Below are 20,393 nucleotides of genomic sequence, written 5' to 3'. Positions count from 1 at the left end.
GAAAAGTTGTAAACTGATAAAACACTGTAACATGATGCACTGGCTCAAAACTACTTTGATTAGTCTTACTATTTGTGCTAAATTGGCATTTAGATTACTTAATCTATTCTCTCTTACTTTGTTTTAGATGAATTAAATAATCTTGGTCATCCTGGTGAGTAATCCAAACATAAAACTTTAGTTTTAGATTTTTAGGTTGTTGAATGCAGTAAAGTTACCGTAGGTACTCTTTTGTTATAGTAATACTAGTAACTTCTTTCTCTTTATTGAAATAATATAATTTAAGGTTGAAATTAACTACATGAAGTACAATTTTATACAAGTGATACATTAAAAATATTTTAGGTTATAAAACTGTAAGGGTAGAAAAGAAGTGTTTGAGGTAACATAAAACCTCAATGTATTATCATTGTGTATTACTCCTTATATCATAACAAGGAAGTTAATGGGGGAAGTACACGATCTTTAATCTGAAAGCAGGAAGCAGTGTTTGACAGAGTGACAGGGGTAACATTTCTGAACTGATCAGACCCCTGGGACCTTTTTCTTGGTGACTCAGTTATAGAGCGTATCTGAACTAGTTGGGTGGGTGCCTATATCTGGAGTAAGAAGTGTGTTTGTGGGGATCATTGGCACCGTACAGGTGGGTTGGTCAGTGACCATTTCTTAATGAGTGACAGTTGTCAAGAGTAGGTAGAACTCTGTAGGCTAATTTTAATTAGAACAGATTTCTAACAAGTTAAGCCTTCAACTGCGATAAAAGGCATATCAACAGTGAGAACTACATGAAGACACAGGATATCAACCTAGTGTAGGCTTTCTGAAAGACAATGATGGAACCTGTGGATAGATCTGAAAATAAAACCTTTCAGGAGTAGATTAAGAAGGTGGTTATGTCATTTAATATTTGTAGAAAACCCTATTACTTCTCCACTTATTTCTCATTATTTTAGCATCATTACTAGTTTGCTTAGTGTCATACTCATACTGCATTAGCAAACATCTATTACTGTGAATGCCATTGGGCTGTGCTGACTGTATATAGGCAAATTAGACACAGCAGAAAGTCCCCATTACCTGTGCGTCATTCTCCTTGCTGTGGTGTCCTCAAATTCACACAAAGCCTCAGTGAGACCTGTTTCAAGTAGGTCTTGAACTGTCAAAAACCATCCTAGTAATTGTTTCTCTTGGTCTGGATAGAATCCCCTTTCCTAAATTAGTCTGTTAATTCTTGCTTTTCTTTAATGAACGTTATGAAAAGTTATTTCAAAAAAACTTTTGTGACTAGCCACCACTAAGATTCTAAAATTTTCCTGGCCCTTTGAGTTTTTCCTTATTTCCTACAATTTCCTTATTTCCCTAAATTCCCAAAAATTTAGGTTTAAAAGAAGAATGTTGTATAGGGAAAGCTTTTAATAGGCTTCAGTGGCATTTATTTTACCAGTAGTACAAAGTTATCTCTCGACAGCAGTGGACACACAACTGATGAACTACATGTTTCCCTACATGGTGCTTCAGGTACGGGGAGGGATATTATTTTATGTAGAGGGTGAAAGCATAGAATCTAGAAGGAGACTCCCTAAGTTAGTATCCAGATTTGCTACTTACTAGCTTCATAACTTTGGGCAAGTGACTTTAATCTCTCTCTGCCTTAATTTCTTTATCTATATAATGGGGTTAATAATAGTAGGCACCTCATAGGGTAGAGTGAGGTTTCATTAGATCTGTTATATATAAAGCATATAGAACGGTGCCAGCTGAGGCATCAGGAAATGGTAACTACTGCTACTTCCTATTGTGAACACCACCATCGTTTTTTTCCATTCAAGAGTGTTTTTATTAAAAATCTGAAGAGTAGGAACTATATTCTGTAAGTGATGCTGCTGATGTTATATACTTTTCATGTATCTTTAACTCTGGAAATATACCATGGATCTTACATGTTTTGCTTTTTTTATCTTTGTATAGATAATAAAGAGCAAACAACTGACCAGCCTTTGGGTGAGTAGAGCTTTAAAATGCATGATCAAAGTATAATTATTGTGTATAACTCCAGAAGGAATTTAAGACATTTTAATTTGATTTTTTAAAGAAATATTTGAATAACATTGGGACCAAATGTTTTATTTTTTTGTATCTTTAAAAGAAGGTTTAGAAGAGGAGGCTTAAAAATGATTACAAATTCAGTTTCTAGGGTCAAGTCAACTTCTGTGGAGTGATTTGTGTGTTTCTTACAATATGCAAACAGACATGCGTACAAAAAGAAACATGTACATGCTGCATAGTTAGCATAGAGGAGGAAGTGGTTAGTGCTGTCTCTTGGTGAGGGATAGAAATCACAAGGGCTGCAGTAGCTTTAGCGTTTGCTCCCCTGTCTTCTCCAATGGGAAGAGAAAAGAATTTAGGATAAAATGTAAATGAACAGTTGCATTTGAAGAATGCCTGGGACAAGAAAATGTAAGGGAGAAAACTTTAGCCGATAAAAGTTTAGCAGATTAACATTTAAAGATGGTAAAAATAGCTAACATCTTGATGTTGGCAGAAGCCAGACAAAATATGTCTAAAATTTGTCCATTGGATTCAGCCACTGAAGATGTGATTGGTGGCTTTGAGTGGAATGTTGAAAGTGCCTAATAATGTGTCAGTTACTGAGTTATGCTGGGAATTTAAACATGGATACAATGTATAAAATAGTGGAAAAAGAAAGATTCAGAAGTGAACAAATGAAGACAGTACATATTGATTTGTTGGAAAGAAAGAGTGATTTGAAATTAACTAGATAGGGCATATATTCAAAGTGTTTTGGTAGGGGAAAATGTGAGGATATTTACATTTGGAAAGGCAGTATCTGTTGAGACTGTGTAGTAGAGTGATCCATCAAAGAGAGGACAATTTATAGAGCAAGTTCCTAAAAGAGATGATAGGGATTTGGGCCAAGGTGAAAACAAGAGAAATTGGCTTTAATCAGAATGTTGAAACCTCTTTTGAGATTAAAAAGAAGGAGAGATTGGTGAACAGATAGATTTATTGGGAAGCTGAGGACATTTTTAGTTTATGTTTTTTGTTTCTAAGTAATTAGGCATAGTAATATGCTTAAAAGATTGAGGAAAAGGCCGGGCATGGTGGCTCACACCTGTAGTCCCAGCACTTTGTGAGGCCGAGGCAGGCAGGATCACCTGGGGTCAGAAGATCGAGATCAGCCTAGCCAACATGGAGAAACCCCATCTCTACTAAAAATACAAAAAATTAGCTGGGCATTGTGGTGCATGCCTGTAATCCCAGCTACGTGGGAGGCTGAGGCAGAAGAATCTTGAACCCGAGAGGCGGAGGTTGTGGTGAGCTGAGATCGTGCCATTGCACTTCAGCTGGGCAACGAGATTGAAACTCTGTCTCAAAAAAAAAAAAAAAAAAAGATTGAGGGAAAAAGAGTAAAGTAAGGCTGAATATAGATCTTACTCTATGGCAGAGGCTTAGAGGTTAAAGAAAATGGAAGTAAGGTCTGACAAGTCTGATCTACAAGTGAATGTGTATTGAGAGTCCAACTAAGACTTTTAAAAAGTAAGAATTTATAATGGTTCAGATCAGTTGTGTGATTTTTCTGTAACAGATCTCAGCTTTAAAATAGAGAAGATAGGCTGGGCACGGTGGTACACGCCTGTAATCCCAGCTACTCGGGAGGCTGAGGCACAAGAATCACTTGAACCCAGGAGGCAGAGGTTGCAGTGAGTGGAGATTGTGCCACTGCACTCCAGCCTGGGCAACAGAGTGAGACTCTGTCTCAAAAAAAAAACAAAAACCTGCTCCTGCTATGTTTCATTCCTTGTGGCAAGATTTCATGTATTCCAGCTCCATGATCTTTTCTTTAGCTCTCCAGACAGACCTCACTGATTAAGAAATACCTATTAAAATAGTGTTCTGAACAAAGGCGTAGCCATCATATTCTGTAGAGAGGAGCATACGTATGTCTTAGGTACACAAAATGACAAGATCCAAATGTAACTGGGTTAGTTGCTGAAGATGGTTTAATCACAAATATGCATTTAATAGTAATACTAATAAACTAAGTGTTTTCACCTAGTGAAATGTATAATTTAACCCTGAGATGTAGGTATTTTTCCTCATTTTTAGGAGATGAAAATTTAAAACTGTAAGTGTTTAATAAAACTTGCTCAGGATTATACAATGTAGTAGTTGAGACAGGATTGAAACCCAGCTATCTCTCATTCCATAGCCTCTGTTAGCTCCATTATGCCAGATATTCTTTCTCAAACATGTCCCAATTGAAAGAATAACAAGATAAATGGAATATCAGGTCAACTTCTATCATTGAAGTTCACCAAACATTTATCTAATGTTTCATCTGTGCTTTATGACAGGCGTCCCCCACCCCCAGGCTGTGGACCAGAACCGGTCCGTGGCCTGTTAGGAACTGAGACACACAGCAGGAGGCGAGTGAGCGAGCATTACCACCTGAGCTCTGCCTCCTGTCAGATCAGCAGCGGCATTTGATTCTCATAGGAGTATGAACCCTATTGCGCACTCCTTAGGAGAATCTAACTAATGCCTGATGATCTGAGATGGAACAATTTCATCTCAAAACCACCCCTCCGCTGACACCGTCCATGGAAAAATTGTCTTCCACAAAACTGGTCCCTGGTGCCAGAAAGGTTGAGGACCACTGCTTAATGAAACAAGAGAACAAGCCTTGGTTTGTGAATTCAAGGCTTTGGATACTAATAGGAGGCAGACATTAAATGAATAATATAGTACATGATACATGTCTAGTAGAAATATGTAAAGAATCTAGAAATTGTTCATAGAAGATGGTGATCAGATTAGTCTAGGAGAGTTAGGGCTTTACCTAAGAGGCAAAGCCAAGGTGAGGATTTTCAAGGATGAATTAGGAGCCCTCAAGGGCATAAAATGAAAATGTATGGGATGAGAGTTCATTCAGAAATGAAGGAGAGGGAAAAAATGGTGAAGACATGGTGAGAATGGAGGCATGAAATAGATGGTGTGGGTGAGGAACAAGTAGTTCAGTATTGCTGAAAGGTAGAAAACTAGGGAAGGAGTGGCTGGAGGCTATACTGGTTATGTAGTTATTTATTGCTGAATAACATTGCAAAATTTACTAGCTTAAGAACAGCATCGGTTTTATTATCTTTCATTGTTCTGTGGGTTGGACTGGGTTTAGCGGGTGGTTCTTCTGGTCTTTCTTGGGGTCTCTCATGCAGTTGCAGTCAGATGAGGCTGGGACTGCAACATTCAAGATGGCTTCGCTTACATACCTGGCACCTTAGTGGGGGTTGGTGAAAGACTGTGAAGACTGAAAAATCTCCCTCCCTCTCTCTCTTCCTCTCACTCTGTCTCTCTGTCTCTCCCTTTCCTTGTCTGTCTCTCTCTGTCCTCCCCTCCTCTTCCCGCCCCCAACTTCTTTCTCTTCCTTTCCCTCTCCCTCTTTCGCTCGATTCCTTCTCCCTCCCTGAGTGGTCTCTCCATGTAGCTGTTTTGTTTATGTCATGGCTGGATCTCCAAAGTGAAAACTGTCAGAGCTTAAGGCTTAGACCCTGAACTGGCAGAGGGTCACACATATTATGTTGCTCAAAGAAAGTCATGATACAGCCCAGATTCACAGGGTGGGGGTGACTGTACTACACAAGGGCAAGGATACTGTGGTTTGCTGGGGGCTACCTGCTACCACAGCTGGAAAGACAGGCATGGACTAGAATGCAAATGGCCTTGAATGCCAAACTGCATCACCAGTGTAACCCCCAGCCACTCCCCTAGTCTTCTACCTTCCAGCAATACTGAGCTGCCTGTTCCTCACCCACACCATCAAACTGGGACTTTATTTTGTAGGACATGGAGAGTCATTAAAAGATTTAATACATGAGATTTTTAAACAAATACTTAATAGCATTTACTATATGCCAGCTGCTTTTCTAGGTGCTTCTGAATATTAACTCACTTTAGATAAGTAACATAATAATCAGAATTATTAGACATGGGATTAATGATATAACACCAGTTTTTGAAGAATATATTACATTAAACTTTGGAAGATGTTTAGGATCAAGTTAAAATGTCTTTCTGAAGTGGCTTCATTATTCTTTTGCTGAATCCACTGGCATTTTTGTTTGACTTTTCCAATAAATTGTTTGTGCTCAAGAAGTTGTGGGTAGCTCTTACAGTAAATGTTTTTCACAGAAAAACTCTTTCATTTATGTTATCACTTGAAAACCATTATAAATTGCTTTATATTTGCCATCTTGAAGTTTTATTCCTCACTCTTAACCTCCTCAAATTCGTTTTATTGTTCGTTTCTCTGTCGTGTCTTTTTTCCTCTCCCTTTCTGCTGCTTCTCGATCTTCCATCCACCCCAGTTCACCTGTCACCCAGGAACTGTTTTACAAGTAGATTGGACAGGTAAGATTTACTTACCATCTTTTTCACCATTAAAGTCAAGGAAATGCTCTAAAACATCTTAGGAACTAGCTATTAAAAATTATCATCGGAGAAGAATTTTAGAAGTGTTACAGTCAATTATCGATACATATGTTTTAAGACCTGTAGTTCTCACACTGTTGAACCCGTGCATTCTGTAAACTGTACCAAGTATTCTTTCCCAAATAGATAACAAAACCAGTGAATAAAGATTTGATATCAGCAAAAACATCCCATGATGCTTAGTTTGACGTTAATTTTATTTCCCCAAAGACCCAGTGATTTCTTATTATATACTTATAATTGTTTTCTACCAATAAAAATCTATGATGTGTATAATTAAATGATGGTATTCCATGGAAAAATGGAACGATTTACAAGCATTTTATTACCCCAGTAACTTTTTAACCTCTTACTGTAAACCTATGATTTGGGCTATAATGATATAAACCAGAGACAATGCATTCTTGCATTTCCCCTCACTTTAGAAGAAGATTGATCTGAGTCTGTCACTCTGTTGAGGTTGGATCCTTATTCTAATAGCATTGATGAACTCACAAAAAATATGCTGTGGATTAGCCAGCTAACAGTCTTGCTATAGTGGGTACTTTAGTGTAAGAATACTAGTTTATTTTAAAAGAAATTTTAAAAAGGAAATATAAGGCCAGGCGCGGTGGCTCACACCTGTAATCCCAGCACTTCGGAAGGCCGAGGAGGGCAGATCACCCGAGGTCAGGAGTTCGAGACCACCCTGACCTAAGTGGAGAAACCCCATCTCTACTAAAAATACAAAATTAGCTGGGCGTGGTGGCGCATGCCTGTAATCCCAGCTACTCGAGAGGCTGAGGTGGGAGAATCGCTTGAACCCGGGAGGCAGAAGGTTGCAGTGAGCCGAGATCATGCCATTGCACTCCAGTCTGGGCAAGAAGAGCAAAACTCCATCTCAAAAAAAGGAAGTACAAGTGATGTTAAGTTTTATGCTGCCTCCTGTTGAAATTCATGCTGAGTATTCTCAGCTTTTTCATTGAATTAATAATGTGGCTTAAGTATCATTTCACTGTTATATATATTCATAAGGCTGGGCAGTTGGCTAGAAATCTCTGAACATGTACATATAGAATAATGACATGATGTAAAATTACTGAGGCTTTTCACAAAGTAGAGTTTTTTTTATCCTTTGAGAGAGTCACAGTCTTTTAAATTAATGCTAGTTTTAACACTAGGTTTAAGTGTTCTATGGAAAGAAAAGCAATTTCACCAGAGAGATTTTTGGTGAAATAATCATCTCAATGATTTGAAACATCTGAAATTACATACTGTAGACGTTGAGTCAGCAATGTGATGATTCATGCCTGTTTCGACTTCATAAGAGTAGTATTCATAATAACTTACAAATAAATACTTAGCAGCACTTTGTGGCAGGGGTTGGTTACCAAGTCCTGGCCTGTGTCAGAGGGGGTGGCCTGCGGTTCTACCCAGGTGGCTCTTCAGCCAGTTGGCTGGTGCTGCAGGTGCTCTTGTCACCCTGTCTCTCTGCTCCCTGGCATTTCTATCACTGCTGCTACCATGACAGGTGCTGCAGACGTCCCACTGTCAGCCCTCAAGAAGAAAGCCGTCACAGGCTCTTATTGTCACGGGATGCTCTTGAGGTTTTGGTGTGTTCTTTATTTTTTTTTATTTTAATTTTTTCCTCCCTTTGATACCAGTGGGTCTTGAGTTTTTAACCATTGACCCCATTCCAGGCTATCAAAGAAAGGTACCATGTTGAAGACCTCATAAGCACTAAGCTATGTCTGGCCTTCCACACTGTTTTAGATGGGCTACACACCTGGTTAAGCTAGCTGCTACTTTTTAAGGCATAGATATAGATCTTTTTTTCTCTTATGAACAAAAAAAACTGTTTCTATCAGAATACATTATCTTTGAGCAAAGTCTCAGTGCACTAAGTTCAAAAAATGAACTTTTAAGGTACTCATACACAAAATCTTCACATACCCCTGAAATAGCCTCATCTGAGTCAAATGGGGAGTATTTTTAAAAGATGCTAAGAGGAGACAGTAGTACATCCACATGGCTACTGCAGAAACCAAGAATACAGTACTCATGAAGTTCTCTGTCTCTTTGGTATTTCCCCTCATTCACTCTGATGGGAATTCTTCCTGTCCCTTTTTTAGTTATTTATCTTGGTTTTAGCCTCTTCCATTCTCAGCAAAACATAACCTAATTTGATGGGAACCCAATTTCAAATCCTTGTTTAAATTTGCTCCAAAAGTCTAGTTGAATATTATATCCCTTTTGTTATAATTTAATAAAAGTAAACTTTAATATTAATTACTGTTATGCTTCATATACAGCTAATAAATATCCTTTGCCTGGCTCTCAAAAGTGTGAATATGTTTTATTTCAGTTTGATGTTTTTAGCATCTGTGTTCCTCAGAGAATATTGATCTGCTACATAAATAGTTCTAAAATGAAATTAAATAATAATGAAATCTTATTTGAAATGAAATAATGCAATCTTAAAGCATACTTTTTTATTATAATACCATTTCCATAGGTTTTGTTTTAATCTTTATATCTTCTTTAAACACCCCCTTTCTTTTTTTTCAAAGCGAAGGACAAGGTTGCCCTTTTGATAGGAAATATGAATTATCGGGAGCACCCCAAGCTCAAAGCTCCTTTGGTGGATGTGTACGAATTGACTAACTTACTGAGACAGCTGGACTTCAAAGTTGTTTCACTGTTGGATCTTACTGAATATGAGATGCGTAATGCCGTGGATGAGTTTTTACTCCTTTTAGACAAGGGAGTGTATGGTAAGATATTTATAATGTTTGTTTTTACAATTATCCGTTATTCTTTTCATTATACAAGTCAGGTTAAGAGTTGAAAATCAGATAAAAATAAGGTAAACCTGTTGTTGAATGGAAGCGTTTTATTTTTCTTATTAAGATGATACATTTGATCTTCATTCCATCTGAATAACTAATTAGCTTCATGTCTTTACTTTTATGTTTCCTGTTTTGTCAAAACGTATTTTTCTCGCTAGAATTCTTGTCTTTTGTGATTTTTTATTGATAGAGCCACGGTATAGTAAAACTTGATGACCACACAGCAAAGTTTACATTCATATGTGTAAAATACTACAGTACGTGGGGTTTTCTTTGGGGGGGGGTTAGCATAAAAGGTTCTAGTAGAATGTATATTTCGTATGTTTCCTTTTCCTAATTATTGCATGGTCTTTTCTAGTCTTTTAGTGGGAACTAGATTTTAACAAGGAAATATTGGTAGGTGGGGCATATAAAAGCAATTTGTAAATTAAAGTTCTATACAGATATGCTTAGAAATGTACCTCTACAAAAAGTCTAACAGTAAATGTTTTATGTTTTTTCCCCATTCTTTCACCTAAATGTGTTAACAAAGCATATATGTTAAAGAATTTCAAAAGAGACAGAATGTGCTGTCAGTAGCAAATCATTTATTTGGTGATTTATTTGTTTCAATATGGGAAGGCCAGCTGTTGAGCTCATCTGAACCGTGTTTTGCAGGATTGTGCTTCCATGACATTGTGCAATAACATCAGATTGCCAGGGAAGTGACATTTCCAGGCCTGTTGTTAGGCATGCAATGATAAACAAAAAGTACCGGTTCGGCTCCTGTATCTTTCCAGTTATTTTATTTTAATAATTTCTGAATTTACTCTTATTATTTATAATTAGATTGATATGATAAGGCAAGTTTGGTTAGAATTTTTAATGGTTCTCAAATAGAATTTTTAATGTAACAAAAGCTTTTTTTTTTTTTTTCCCCAAGATTTACCACACTGTTGTGTAAGGGATGGGGGAAAATCTTAAAATCTTACTTAAATGAATTTCCTTCTCTAAATAGTGAAGATTTAGAGAAAGACAAATGAAGTTAACAAGGTAAACACCTCAAATGTGAGATTTCGGCTATTATGCTGATGTGTTAATAAAACTTTGCTTATAAGTCTTATGGAGTGATGACTAATGGGTGAATCCGTCCATTTTTTTCTTATGAAAATATGAAAGAATATACAATGTAAACATGCCACCTTGGTAATTGGCTTATACAGGTTAAGCATTCGTTATCTGAAAATCCAAAGTTTAAAACTTTGTGAGTGCCAACATGATGCCACAAGTGGAAAATTTTACACCTTATGTCATGAGGGGTCGCAGTTAAAACTTTGTATCATGCACAAAATTATTTAAAATATTGTATAAAATTACCTTCAGGCTATGTGTATAAGATGTATATGAAACATAAATGAGGCTGGGCATGGTGGCTCATGCCTGTAATCTCAGCACTTTGGGAGGCCGAGGTGGGTGGATCACTTGAGCCCAGGAGTTTGAGACCAGCCTGGGCAACATGGCGAAACCCCATCTCTACTAAAAACACAAAAATTGGGCCAGACGCAGTGGCTTATGTCTGTAATCTCAGCACTTTGGGAGGCCGAGGCGGGCAGATTACCTGAGGTCAGGAGTTCGAGACCATCCTGTCCAACATGGTGAAACCCCGTCTCTACTAAAAATGTATGGTGGCAGTCACCTGTAATCCCAGCTACTCGAGAGGCTGAGGCAGGAGAATGGTTTAAACCCAAGAGGTGGAGGTTGCAGTAAGCCGAGATCACGCCACTGCACTTCAGCCTGGGTGACAGAGCAAGACTCCGTCTCAAAAAAAAAAATAGAATAAAATAAAAACACGAAAATTAGCTGGGCGTGGTGGTGCATGCCTGTAATCCCAGCTACTCAAGAGGCTGAGACACGAGAATCGCTTGAACCCGGGAGGCAGAGGTTGCAGTGAACCAAGATCACACCACTGTACTCCAGCCTAGGCGACAGAATGAGACTTGGAATCTTGGTCTCAAAAAAGAAAAGAAAGACATAAATGAGTTTCGTGTTTAGACTTGGGTGGCATCCCCAAGATAACCTCATTATGTATATGTATATATTCCAAAATCTGAAGAAAAAAAAAATCTGAAACACTTCTGGTCCCAAGTCTTTCAGATAAAGGATACTCAACCTGTATTTTCAATTTGGCATCAGGAGTGTTGGTTGTTTTTATATTATACAATTGATCTCAGCTTTTAAGGTGCCTATGTGGCGTAAAAAGGAAAAGGCTTCCAAAACTTCACTAGAAGTGATGAGGTGTAAGGAAAAAATATTGATCAGTTTAGGTTTCTGTATTGGTGAAGTATTTAAAGATTGAGGGAATTATATGAAGAATTACACCTTGGTTGTTTATTCTCATTTCTTATTGATATTTTCACTGTGACTTTTAAGCCCTTTGTTTGGCTTGTAAAACCAAATCCTGTGGCCAGTGCATGGTGGCTCACACCTGTAATCCCAGCAGTTTGGGAGGCCAAAGCAGGCAGATCACCTGAGGTCAGGAGTTCGAGACCAGCCTGGCCAACATGGTGAAACCCCGTCTCTACTAAAAGTACAAAAATTAGCCCAGCATGATGGTGGGCACCTGTAATCCCAGCTAATTAGGAAGCTGAGGCAGGAGAATCACTTGAACCCGAGAGGGGGAGGTTGCAGTGAGCCAAGAGCACACCACTGCACTCCAGCCTGGGCAACAAAGCAAGACTCCATCTCAAAATAACAAAAACAGATCCTTTAGTTGCCCCTGTGAAGTAGAGAACCAGAAATATTAAAAATTATGACAAGATTGCAGTTTAAGCTGAAGCTTTGCCCCAATATAAAAACATCATCTTGGAGTACAAAATAAAGAGGCATGTTAAAGCAAAATGTCAGCTTAAGAAAGCTAGAAAACTTTTAAATCCTACTGATTCGTGTCTTAACAGGGTGGCTGCATTATATTTTGAAGTATTGTGAATGTTCCAAACATCAGACACATCTACACTAAATGTAAGTGTGGTAGAGGCTTGAGGGTTTAGGGCATATCATAATAAAGAAACCTTTAGTTTTTCTTTTGGACTATGCCTTTACCGCTAGTTGATATTACCAGGGGACTCAGTGCTTGAGGGCTGTGGGGGAAGATGGAAGACAGAGTCACAGGAATTTCAGCATGAACAGCTAGATACGGAGAATAGAGGAACCCGAGTTCATGCCCTTTTATATTATAATGTCCACGCAGGTTTGTAGAAGAAATAAACAGACAATAATTCAGTTTTAAACATATATAAACATAAAAAACAGGAACCAAAACCAGAAATAACTGACTTACACTACATGTCCTTAAAGATAAATAAGGAGGAAGATTTCTGGTTATGTTGTATAGATGGCCAGGATAAAAAGTAACTCTTTGGCCTGAGATCTATCCCCACATAGCCTTTCTGTGTTCATCGCTTGCTACAGCTTAGCTGTGCTTTCGTGTAGAAGAATGGTAAAGGAGTCCCGTCAGAATATGGCAAAAGTGTTATTCGGCCTGCAGCGGAGCAGGTGTTCAGTTCATGTAGCTCAGTGGTTGGTGAAGCAGTGGGCCTTAGCATAGCTAGCCTGGGTTCGAAGCTTTGGCTTTCTGCTGACTAGCTGTGTGACTGTGGTTCTTTAACTTTTCTAAGCCAAAAGGAATCTACAAAATGGATAGAACTAAATTAATGAGGTTTACAGGATAAGATAAAATAATTATCCCTGTGCCTGGCACACTAAAAATGCTCAAAATACTGTACCTATTATTATTGTCGTTTCCTGTCAATTTATTAAAGACATTCAAGCACTTTTTCATCTTTAGATTGGGGATTTGGACTAAGTAGCATTCTACTTCAGGCCTCAGTGAGAGAAACCCAGCTTTAATCAGTTTCTGTGTATTAAGGGTCTGCCTAAGGTTTTTAGGGGTTTTGTTTTGGGTTTTTGTTTGTTTGTTTTTGATACGGACTCTTGCTCTGTCGTCCAGGCTGGAGTGCAGTGGCGCAAGCTCGGCTCATGGCAACCTCCGCCTCCGGCGTTCAAGCAATTCTCCTGCCTTAGCCCCCCGAGTAGCTGGGATTACAGGCACATGCCACCAACGCCTGGCTAATTTTTCATATTTTTAGTAGAGACGGGCTTTCACTGTGTTAGCCAGAATGGTCTCGCTCTATCTCCTGACCTTGTGATCCACCCACCTTGGCCTCCCAAAAGGCCAGGTGTGAGCCACCGCGCCTGGCCTGCCTAAGGTTTTTTTTCTGAGGAAAAAAAGTCGGGGGGGTTAAAGCTGTAGTGTCGTAAAACAGTGAAAAACCAGTGCACTGACATTTTACATTGAGAGTCAAGTTACCTAAAAAGCCAGCAGTAGATTATAGAGACAGTATTACATAGCACAGTAGTGAGGCTGGCCTGCATCCGTATTTTGGTTCTGTCACTTACTAGGCATTTCAGTTTGGGTGAGCTTTTAAACCTCTTCATGTCTCAGTTTTCCCATCTGTAAAAGAGGGATGTTAATATTACCTACCTTGTTGTGAGGATTGTGTGAGGCAATATAACTAGTGACCTTTCTTGGAACCGTGCCTGGCACAGAGTAAGTGCCGTGTAAGCCTGCTGGGGTGGCGGGTGTTGTGCTCATCAGCCACTCACTGTGCTAAGTGGAGTGCATATTCAGTTGAGTGGAAAAGTTTTTCATTTAAATGACTATTTTCTCTGTAGACAAAAATAAATATCCGTGACTATATTCTTGAATCATCTTCCCAAGAAATAAAACTCCCTAAAGATCTAATTTGCAGAATTACATTTCTTTTTTTTTTTTTTTTTTTTTTTTTTTTTGAGACGGGAGTCTTGCTCTGTCGCCCAGGCTGGAGTGCAGTGGCGCAATCTCGGTTCACTGCAAGCTCCGCCTCCCAGGTTCACGCCATTCTCCTGCCTCAGCCTCTCCGAGTAGCTGGGACTACAGGCGCCCGCCACCACGCCTGGCTAATTTTTTTTTTGTATTTTTAGTAGAGACGGGGTTTCACCGTGGTCTCGATCTCCTGACCTCATGATCCGCCCGCCTCGGCCTCCCAAAGTGCTGGGATTACAAGCGTGAGCCACCGCGCCCGGCCGAATTACATTTCTAAGTACAATAAGTTCTTTGACATTTGTAAAAAAAAAAATACCTATTTTCTTCTCTATCCTTGAGTAATGGGATAGTTAATTAAATAAGCAGTACTAGAGATGGAATTTAAAAACAACAACAGCAACAACGATTTGGGCCATGCACAGTGGCTCACACCTATAATCCTAACACTCTGGGCAGCTAAGATAGGAGGGTTGCTTGAGCCCAGGAGTTCGAGACCAGCCTGGACAGTATAGTGAGACCTCATCTCTACAAAAAATTTAAAAATTAGCCAGGCATGGTGGCACATGTCTGTGGTCCCAGCTACTTGGGAGGCTAAGGTGGGAGGATAGCTTGAGCCTGTGAGGTCGAAGCTGCAGTGAGCCGTGATCGCACTGCTGCACTCCAGTATGGGCAACAGAGCAAGACCCTGTCTCAAATAAATAAATTTTTTTTAAAAAAAAGATTTGGACTAGTTCATTTTACACGAAAGTACTTAATTCCCCTCAATATAATTTGGTTGCAGACTTTGATACAAAATAGTTATACTTTTCGTAAGACATTTTGGGAAAGAGAAAAAATATTTTGGTGTTAAGTGCCTTAATTTCATTCAGCAGTTGCAGAGCTGGGCATGTGGCATTAATGTAACAGAACAACATTCAGCTTTTCCCTGGATGAATGGGAGCTAAGCCTTCCCTCAGGGTTGTATCTTCACCCCAGTCAAGTCTTGCTGGAGCCAGACATATTACCTGACATGAGGGAGGCAGCACCCAGGCCTGTTGTTAGTTGTCTCTAAGTAATACCAGTTGAAATGGTACCATTTCTACTAAAAGTCAGACCCTTGAAAAGAGACCTCCAGATCTGACCCTGTCTTGATTGGTTTGCATTGTTAATTTAATGCAATTCAGTAAGTAATTACTGAGTTATTTTTGTTACATCTATAGGCCAGATAAAGGAGTATGCTATGTGCTGAGGGAAATAATAGTGAATAAAGATCATGATCTGTCCTCCTAAGAAAATTTTAGTCCCGGGCTGGGCACGGTGGCTCAACGCCTGTAATCTCAGCACTTTGGGAGGCCGAGGCAGGCAGATCACCTGAGGTCTGGAGTTTGAGACCAGCCTGACCAACATGGAGAAACCCTGTCTCTACTAAAAATACAAAATTGGCCGGGCATGGTGGCATATGCCTGTAATCCCAGCTACCCAGGAGGCTGAGGCAGGAGAATCACTTGAGCCCGGGAGGCAGAGGTTGCAGTGAGCTGAGATCACACCATTGCACTCCAGCCTGGGCAACAAGAGTGAAACTGTCTCAAAAAAAAAAAAGAAAACGATAGTCCTTTAATACACGGAGAAAAAACTCTATCTATGTAGTCAAAACATCAACTCTGTGATTTTAAGCAAATCATTTAATCTTTGCAATTTAATTTTCTCATCTATAAAATAAGGGTGGAAATCATTTAAAATTGTTATATGGATTAAAATTAGATTGTGTGTGAAAGTCCTTTGAAAACCAAGAAAATGTTATACAGGTTGAGTATGTCTAATCTGAAAATCCCAAATCCAAAACACTCCTGGTCCCAAACATTTCCGATAAGAGCTACTCAGAGTGTGCAAATGTAAAAGATTAGTGTCATTATGATTTCTTATCAGAAAAACTAAGTAGACATAGGACTATACAATGTCAGGAAAAGCCAGTATGTGATGGTCAGAAAGTGCTGCTACAGCATTTCAAGGTAGGGAGAATTTGAAGTGTGTTAGAAAGCCACAAACCAGTTACCAGGTAGTAGTTACCAGGTAGTAACTTGCCAAGGATTACTGAACATTGGAAATAGCCCTTGAGGACTAGTTATGGTTTGGGTAGATAGAAAGGAGATAGAGTAACTTGAGCAAAGTTGTGGAGGTTAAAAATAAGTTTATCTTGCTCTTGAAGCAGTAAAGGGACTGATGGAAAATAGAGTTATATTTTGAATACTTGATAGAGAAGTATAAGTTGTACTCTTTTTAAAGTGTATAATTCGGTGATTTCAGTATCTTCACAAAGGTGGGCATCAGTCACCACTACCTACCTTCAGAACATTTCCATCACCCCAAAAAGAAACCCCATATCCATTCATATCCATTAACAGTCACTCCCATTCCCCTGGCAACCACAAATCTATTTTCTGTTTCTATGGATTTGCCTATTCTGGACATTTCATATAAATGGAATCACCCAATATGTGGCCTTTTATGTCTTGCCTTCTTTCACTTCGCATAATGTTTTCAAAGTTCATTCATATTGCAGCATGTACTACAACTTCATTATTTTAGGGCTAGATAATATTCCATTATATGATTATACTATATTTTATTCACTTATCATCTCATGGACATTTTCGGACATTATAATACTGCTATGAGCATTTGTGTACACATTCTTGTGTGAACATAGTTTCCATTTCTCTTTGGTATGTACCTGGGAGTAAAATTCCTGGGTCATATGGTAATCTATATTTAACTTTTTGAGGAACTGCAAAACTCTTTCCAAAGTTCTTACACCATTTTACGTTTGTGCCACCAGAAATGAATGAGGGTTCCAATTTCTCTGCACCCTTGCCAACACTTGTTCTTGTCTTTTTTATTGTAGCCATCCTGGTGAGTATAAAATGACTTGGATTTGCATTTCGCTAGTGGCTAATGATGTTGAGCATCTTTTCATGTGCATATTTGCCACTCATATATCCTCTTTGGAGAAGCATCAGATCCTTTGCCTATTTTTAAATCAAGTCATTATTTTTTTTTTTTTTTTTTTTTTTGAGATGGAGTCTTGCTCTGTTGCCCAGGCTAGAGTGCTAGTGGCACAATCTCAGCTTACTGCAACCGCCGCCTCCTGGGTTCAAGTGATTCTCCTGCCTTAGCCTCCCAAGTAGCTGGGATTACAGGCTCCTGCCACCACACTTGGCTGGATTTTTGTATTTTTCATAGAAACGGGGTTTCACCATGTTGGCCAGGCTGGTCTTGAACTCCTGACCTCAGGTAATCCACCCACCTTGGCCTCCCAAAGTGCTGGGATTACAGGCGTGAGCCACTGCGCCCGTCTTTTTGTTGATGAGTAGAAGAGTTCTTTATTCTGGATACAAGCTGTCCTTATCAGATAAATGATTTGCAAATATTTTCTCCCATTGTGTGGGTTGTCTTTTCACTTACCTGATCTTCGTGGTTTATTGAATTAAATCCATTCTTTTGGTCATTATTTTTAAAACCCTCCATATCTATGCACTCCTTTTTAAAATTCCCTGTGTGTGCACTCTTATTTTCATTCACAACAGTAATTTAGTTTCTTGCTAGGCTAGTCTCTTTTCTGTTAGCTTTCATTCCAGGTCCAATCCGTGTTTATTTCTGTTCTTCTGCCCATAATCTACCTCGCTCTCTCTCTGCCTTTCCAGATTTCTAGCCATTCCCTCTCTTAAGACCATCCCCTGTTGTTTCACTTCATACTGATATTCCTCTCTGTACTTTACTCATTTCATACGTACATGGTGGTTGTCCCACTAACATGATTTATGGCATTTAATTATGTGATGACTTTCACTGTTGTTTGATAACATAAACATGTGTGAATCTCCATGCATGAATCTCCTGATCTCCTGCTTAGAGGTCAGGAACTTTGTCTTTCTTTTTCGTTTCTCTCAGTGCCTACATGATAACTTCCAGTGCACACATGAGCTGTAGGATAAACCCACACTTGGTAAATGGGTATATCCATTTTCTCATTTTAGCTGAAATGTATTTGAAAGAACCATTTTTCTCATTTTAATCGAAATTCAAAAAAAGCAGAGGACCTGGAGTTTGTCCTGTAGGACCACATGAAGCAAATTGTCTTTAATTCTCAAAGCCGCATTCTCTGCTAGGAGTCAGGGCCATAATTACAATGGATTAGCTATTTTTGGTTCCCTGTCTAAATGGCTTTTCCTATTTGCTTTAAAATACCCTGTAAAGAAATCATTAAATCCAAAATATTGAGAGAGCAAAATTAGTGGGCTCTACAGATTACAAGCAGAGGGGAGGATATCTTCAAAAGTGTTTTGTCCAGTATTTTTATGAAGAAGTTCAGACTGATATTTTTGTTGTTTTTTACAGCCAAAACAAATTTCAAGAAAACATTGAGTTGTTTGGGTTAGTTTTTATAGTATCATTTCTCAGTAAGGAAATATGATTTATCTGTTGAGTCCTAAAACTATCCCAAATTTTAGATTATTAATTCAAAAGACTGTAGATGGAAGATTGATATTTATATCTCATAACAAAAAGAAAAAATAGCAATCTGTGAAGTCATATTTCCCATCTGTGATTATAAAACTACATTTTATTTTAATAACCCTTAACTGTTTATGGTGATACCTGCAGTTTCTTGACTTCATATTGCAGTTGCTATTCATCTGAATTGTGTGTGTTTGTTCATCTGTTAAATACTTACTAAGCTCCTGCTCTATGCCAGGAACACACAAATAAATAAATGTAAGACTATCTCTGCCCTAACAGAACTCCTAGCTTCATGGAGGAGACAAATGAGTCAGGAGATAAATCCTAGCTGCATTCTTTTTTATATATCATAACATAAAATAGTATTTTATACTATTGGTTATAAATATATTACTTTTATAAATTAGGATATACTTCAGACAGCATTTTGATATTGTCTTAAAATGCAAATTTTAAGTGCAGACTGTTGGTAATAATTTTATTTATTATTTTTTTGAGACGGAGTATTGCTCTATCACCCAGGCTGGAGTACAGCGGCATGATCTCGGCTCACAGCAATCTCCACCTCCGAGGTTCAAGTGATTCTCCTGTCTCAGTCTCCCAAGTAGCTGGGATTACAGGTGCCCACCACCATGCCCAGCCGATTTTTGTATTTTTAGTAGAGATGGGGTTTCACCACCTTGGCCAGGCTGGTTTCGAGCCCCTGATCTCAAGTGATCTGCCTGCCTTGGCCTCCCAAAGTGCTGGGATTATAGGTGTGAGCCATCATGCCTGGCCTGTTGCCAATAATTTTAAATGCAAATTAACATTGTCTATATTTATAATTGGGTATTTCTTACATATGCTCGCATCAACTTGAAGAAAAAGTCAAGGTTTTTCTACAAAAAGTTATGCAGTCTATATGTTCAGAGTGCATTTAGAATTGACATCTACCTCTCTTTTATTTTTCCTCTTTTCAGGGTTATTATATTATGCAGGACATGGTTATGAAAATTTTGGGAACAGCTTCATGGTCCCTGTTGATGCTCCAAATCCATATAGGTCTGAAAATTGTCTGTGTGTACAAAATATACTGAAATTGATGCAAGAAAAAGAAACTGGACTTAATGTGTTCTTGTTGGATATGTGTAGGAAAAGGTAAATTTTCTAATCTCTATTAAACAATTGTTGGAATTAAATATCAACCATGACAAACTAGAGAAACCTGTGAAATGCTAACAGCCATTTGTGTTTGTGAATTTTAGTTTATACATTGAAACTGGAAGAACAAAACTAGAGGAAAATATATTTACTCCATGTATATCTAATTATTTTAACTCTTCGTATTTGCTATAGAACACAAATGAACTAAAGGGCATGGGCATTTATTCATACTACAGGGGATTCAACTCTCCAGAATGCCTTTAATAATCATTATAGTTATAATCATTATAGTTATTTCCTCAGGAATTAACAAAACCAACACCCATGGAGTTGGGATTTCTGGTCACTAGTCAGTCCTGGTCTTCCAGACACAGAATGAGTAGCCGAAGCAGATGTTTGGAGGTTTGGATCCCATTTGTCTGCCATTGCCTTTCTAAGGAATAGAACCAATGACTACTCCTCTAGATTTACTATTTTTTGCTTGCTCAGCATTTACCAATCAAAATCCAATGCCAGAGTTCAAATGCAACTCCAGTTTTAAAGCTAACAAAGAGATAGTGGGTTATTTTGGGTAGATA

General features: G+C 38.5%; 1 protein-coding gene across 4 annotated transcripts in view; it reads left to right on the top strand.

Moving 5' to 3' along the window:
* Nucleotides 1-20,393, top strand: part of MALT1 (MALT1 paracaspase) — a 212,314-nt gene that overhangs the window by 177,282 nt on the left and 14,639 nt on the right. For all 4 annotated transcript variants that reach the window (XM_055297862.2, XM_055297859.2, XM_055297858.2 and 1 more), the window contains 4 exons: nt 128-154; nt 1,969-2,001; nt 9,057-9,260; nt 19,632-19,809. In XM_055297862.2, the coding sequence (XP_055153837.2) occupies nt 128-154; nt 1,969-2,001; nt 9,057-9,260; nt 19,632-19,809 (442 nt within the window). The remainder of the gene's footprint in view (nt 1-127; nt 155-1,968; nt 2,002-9,056; nt 9,261-19,631; nt 19,810-20,393) is intronic.

Source organism: Symphalangus syndactylus, chromosome 1 (assembly GCF_028878055.3).
Source record: "Symphalangus syndactylus isolate Jambi chromosome 1, NHGRI_mSymSyn1-v2.1_pri, whole genome shotgun sequence".
NCBI classification, from domain to species: Eukaryota; Metazoa; Chordata; class Mammalia; order Primates; family Hylobatidae; genus Symphalangus; species Symphalangus syndactylus.
This window is presented reverse-complemented; position numbering and strand designations above follow the sequence as displayed.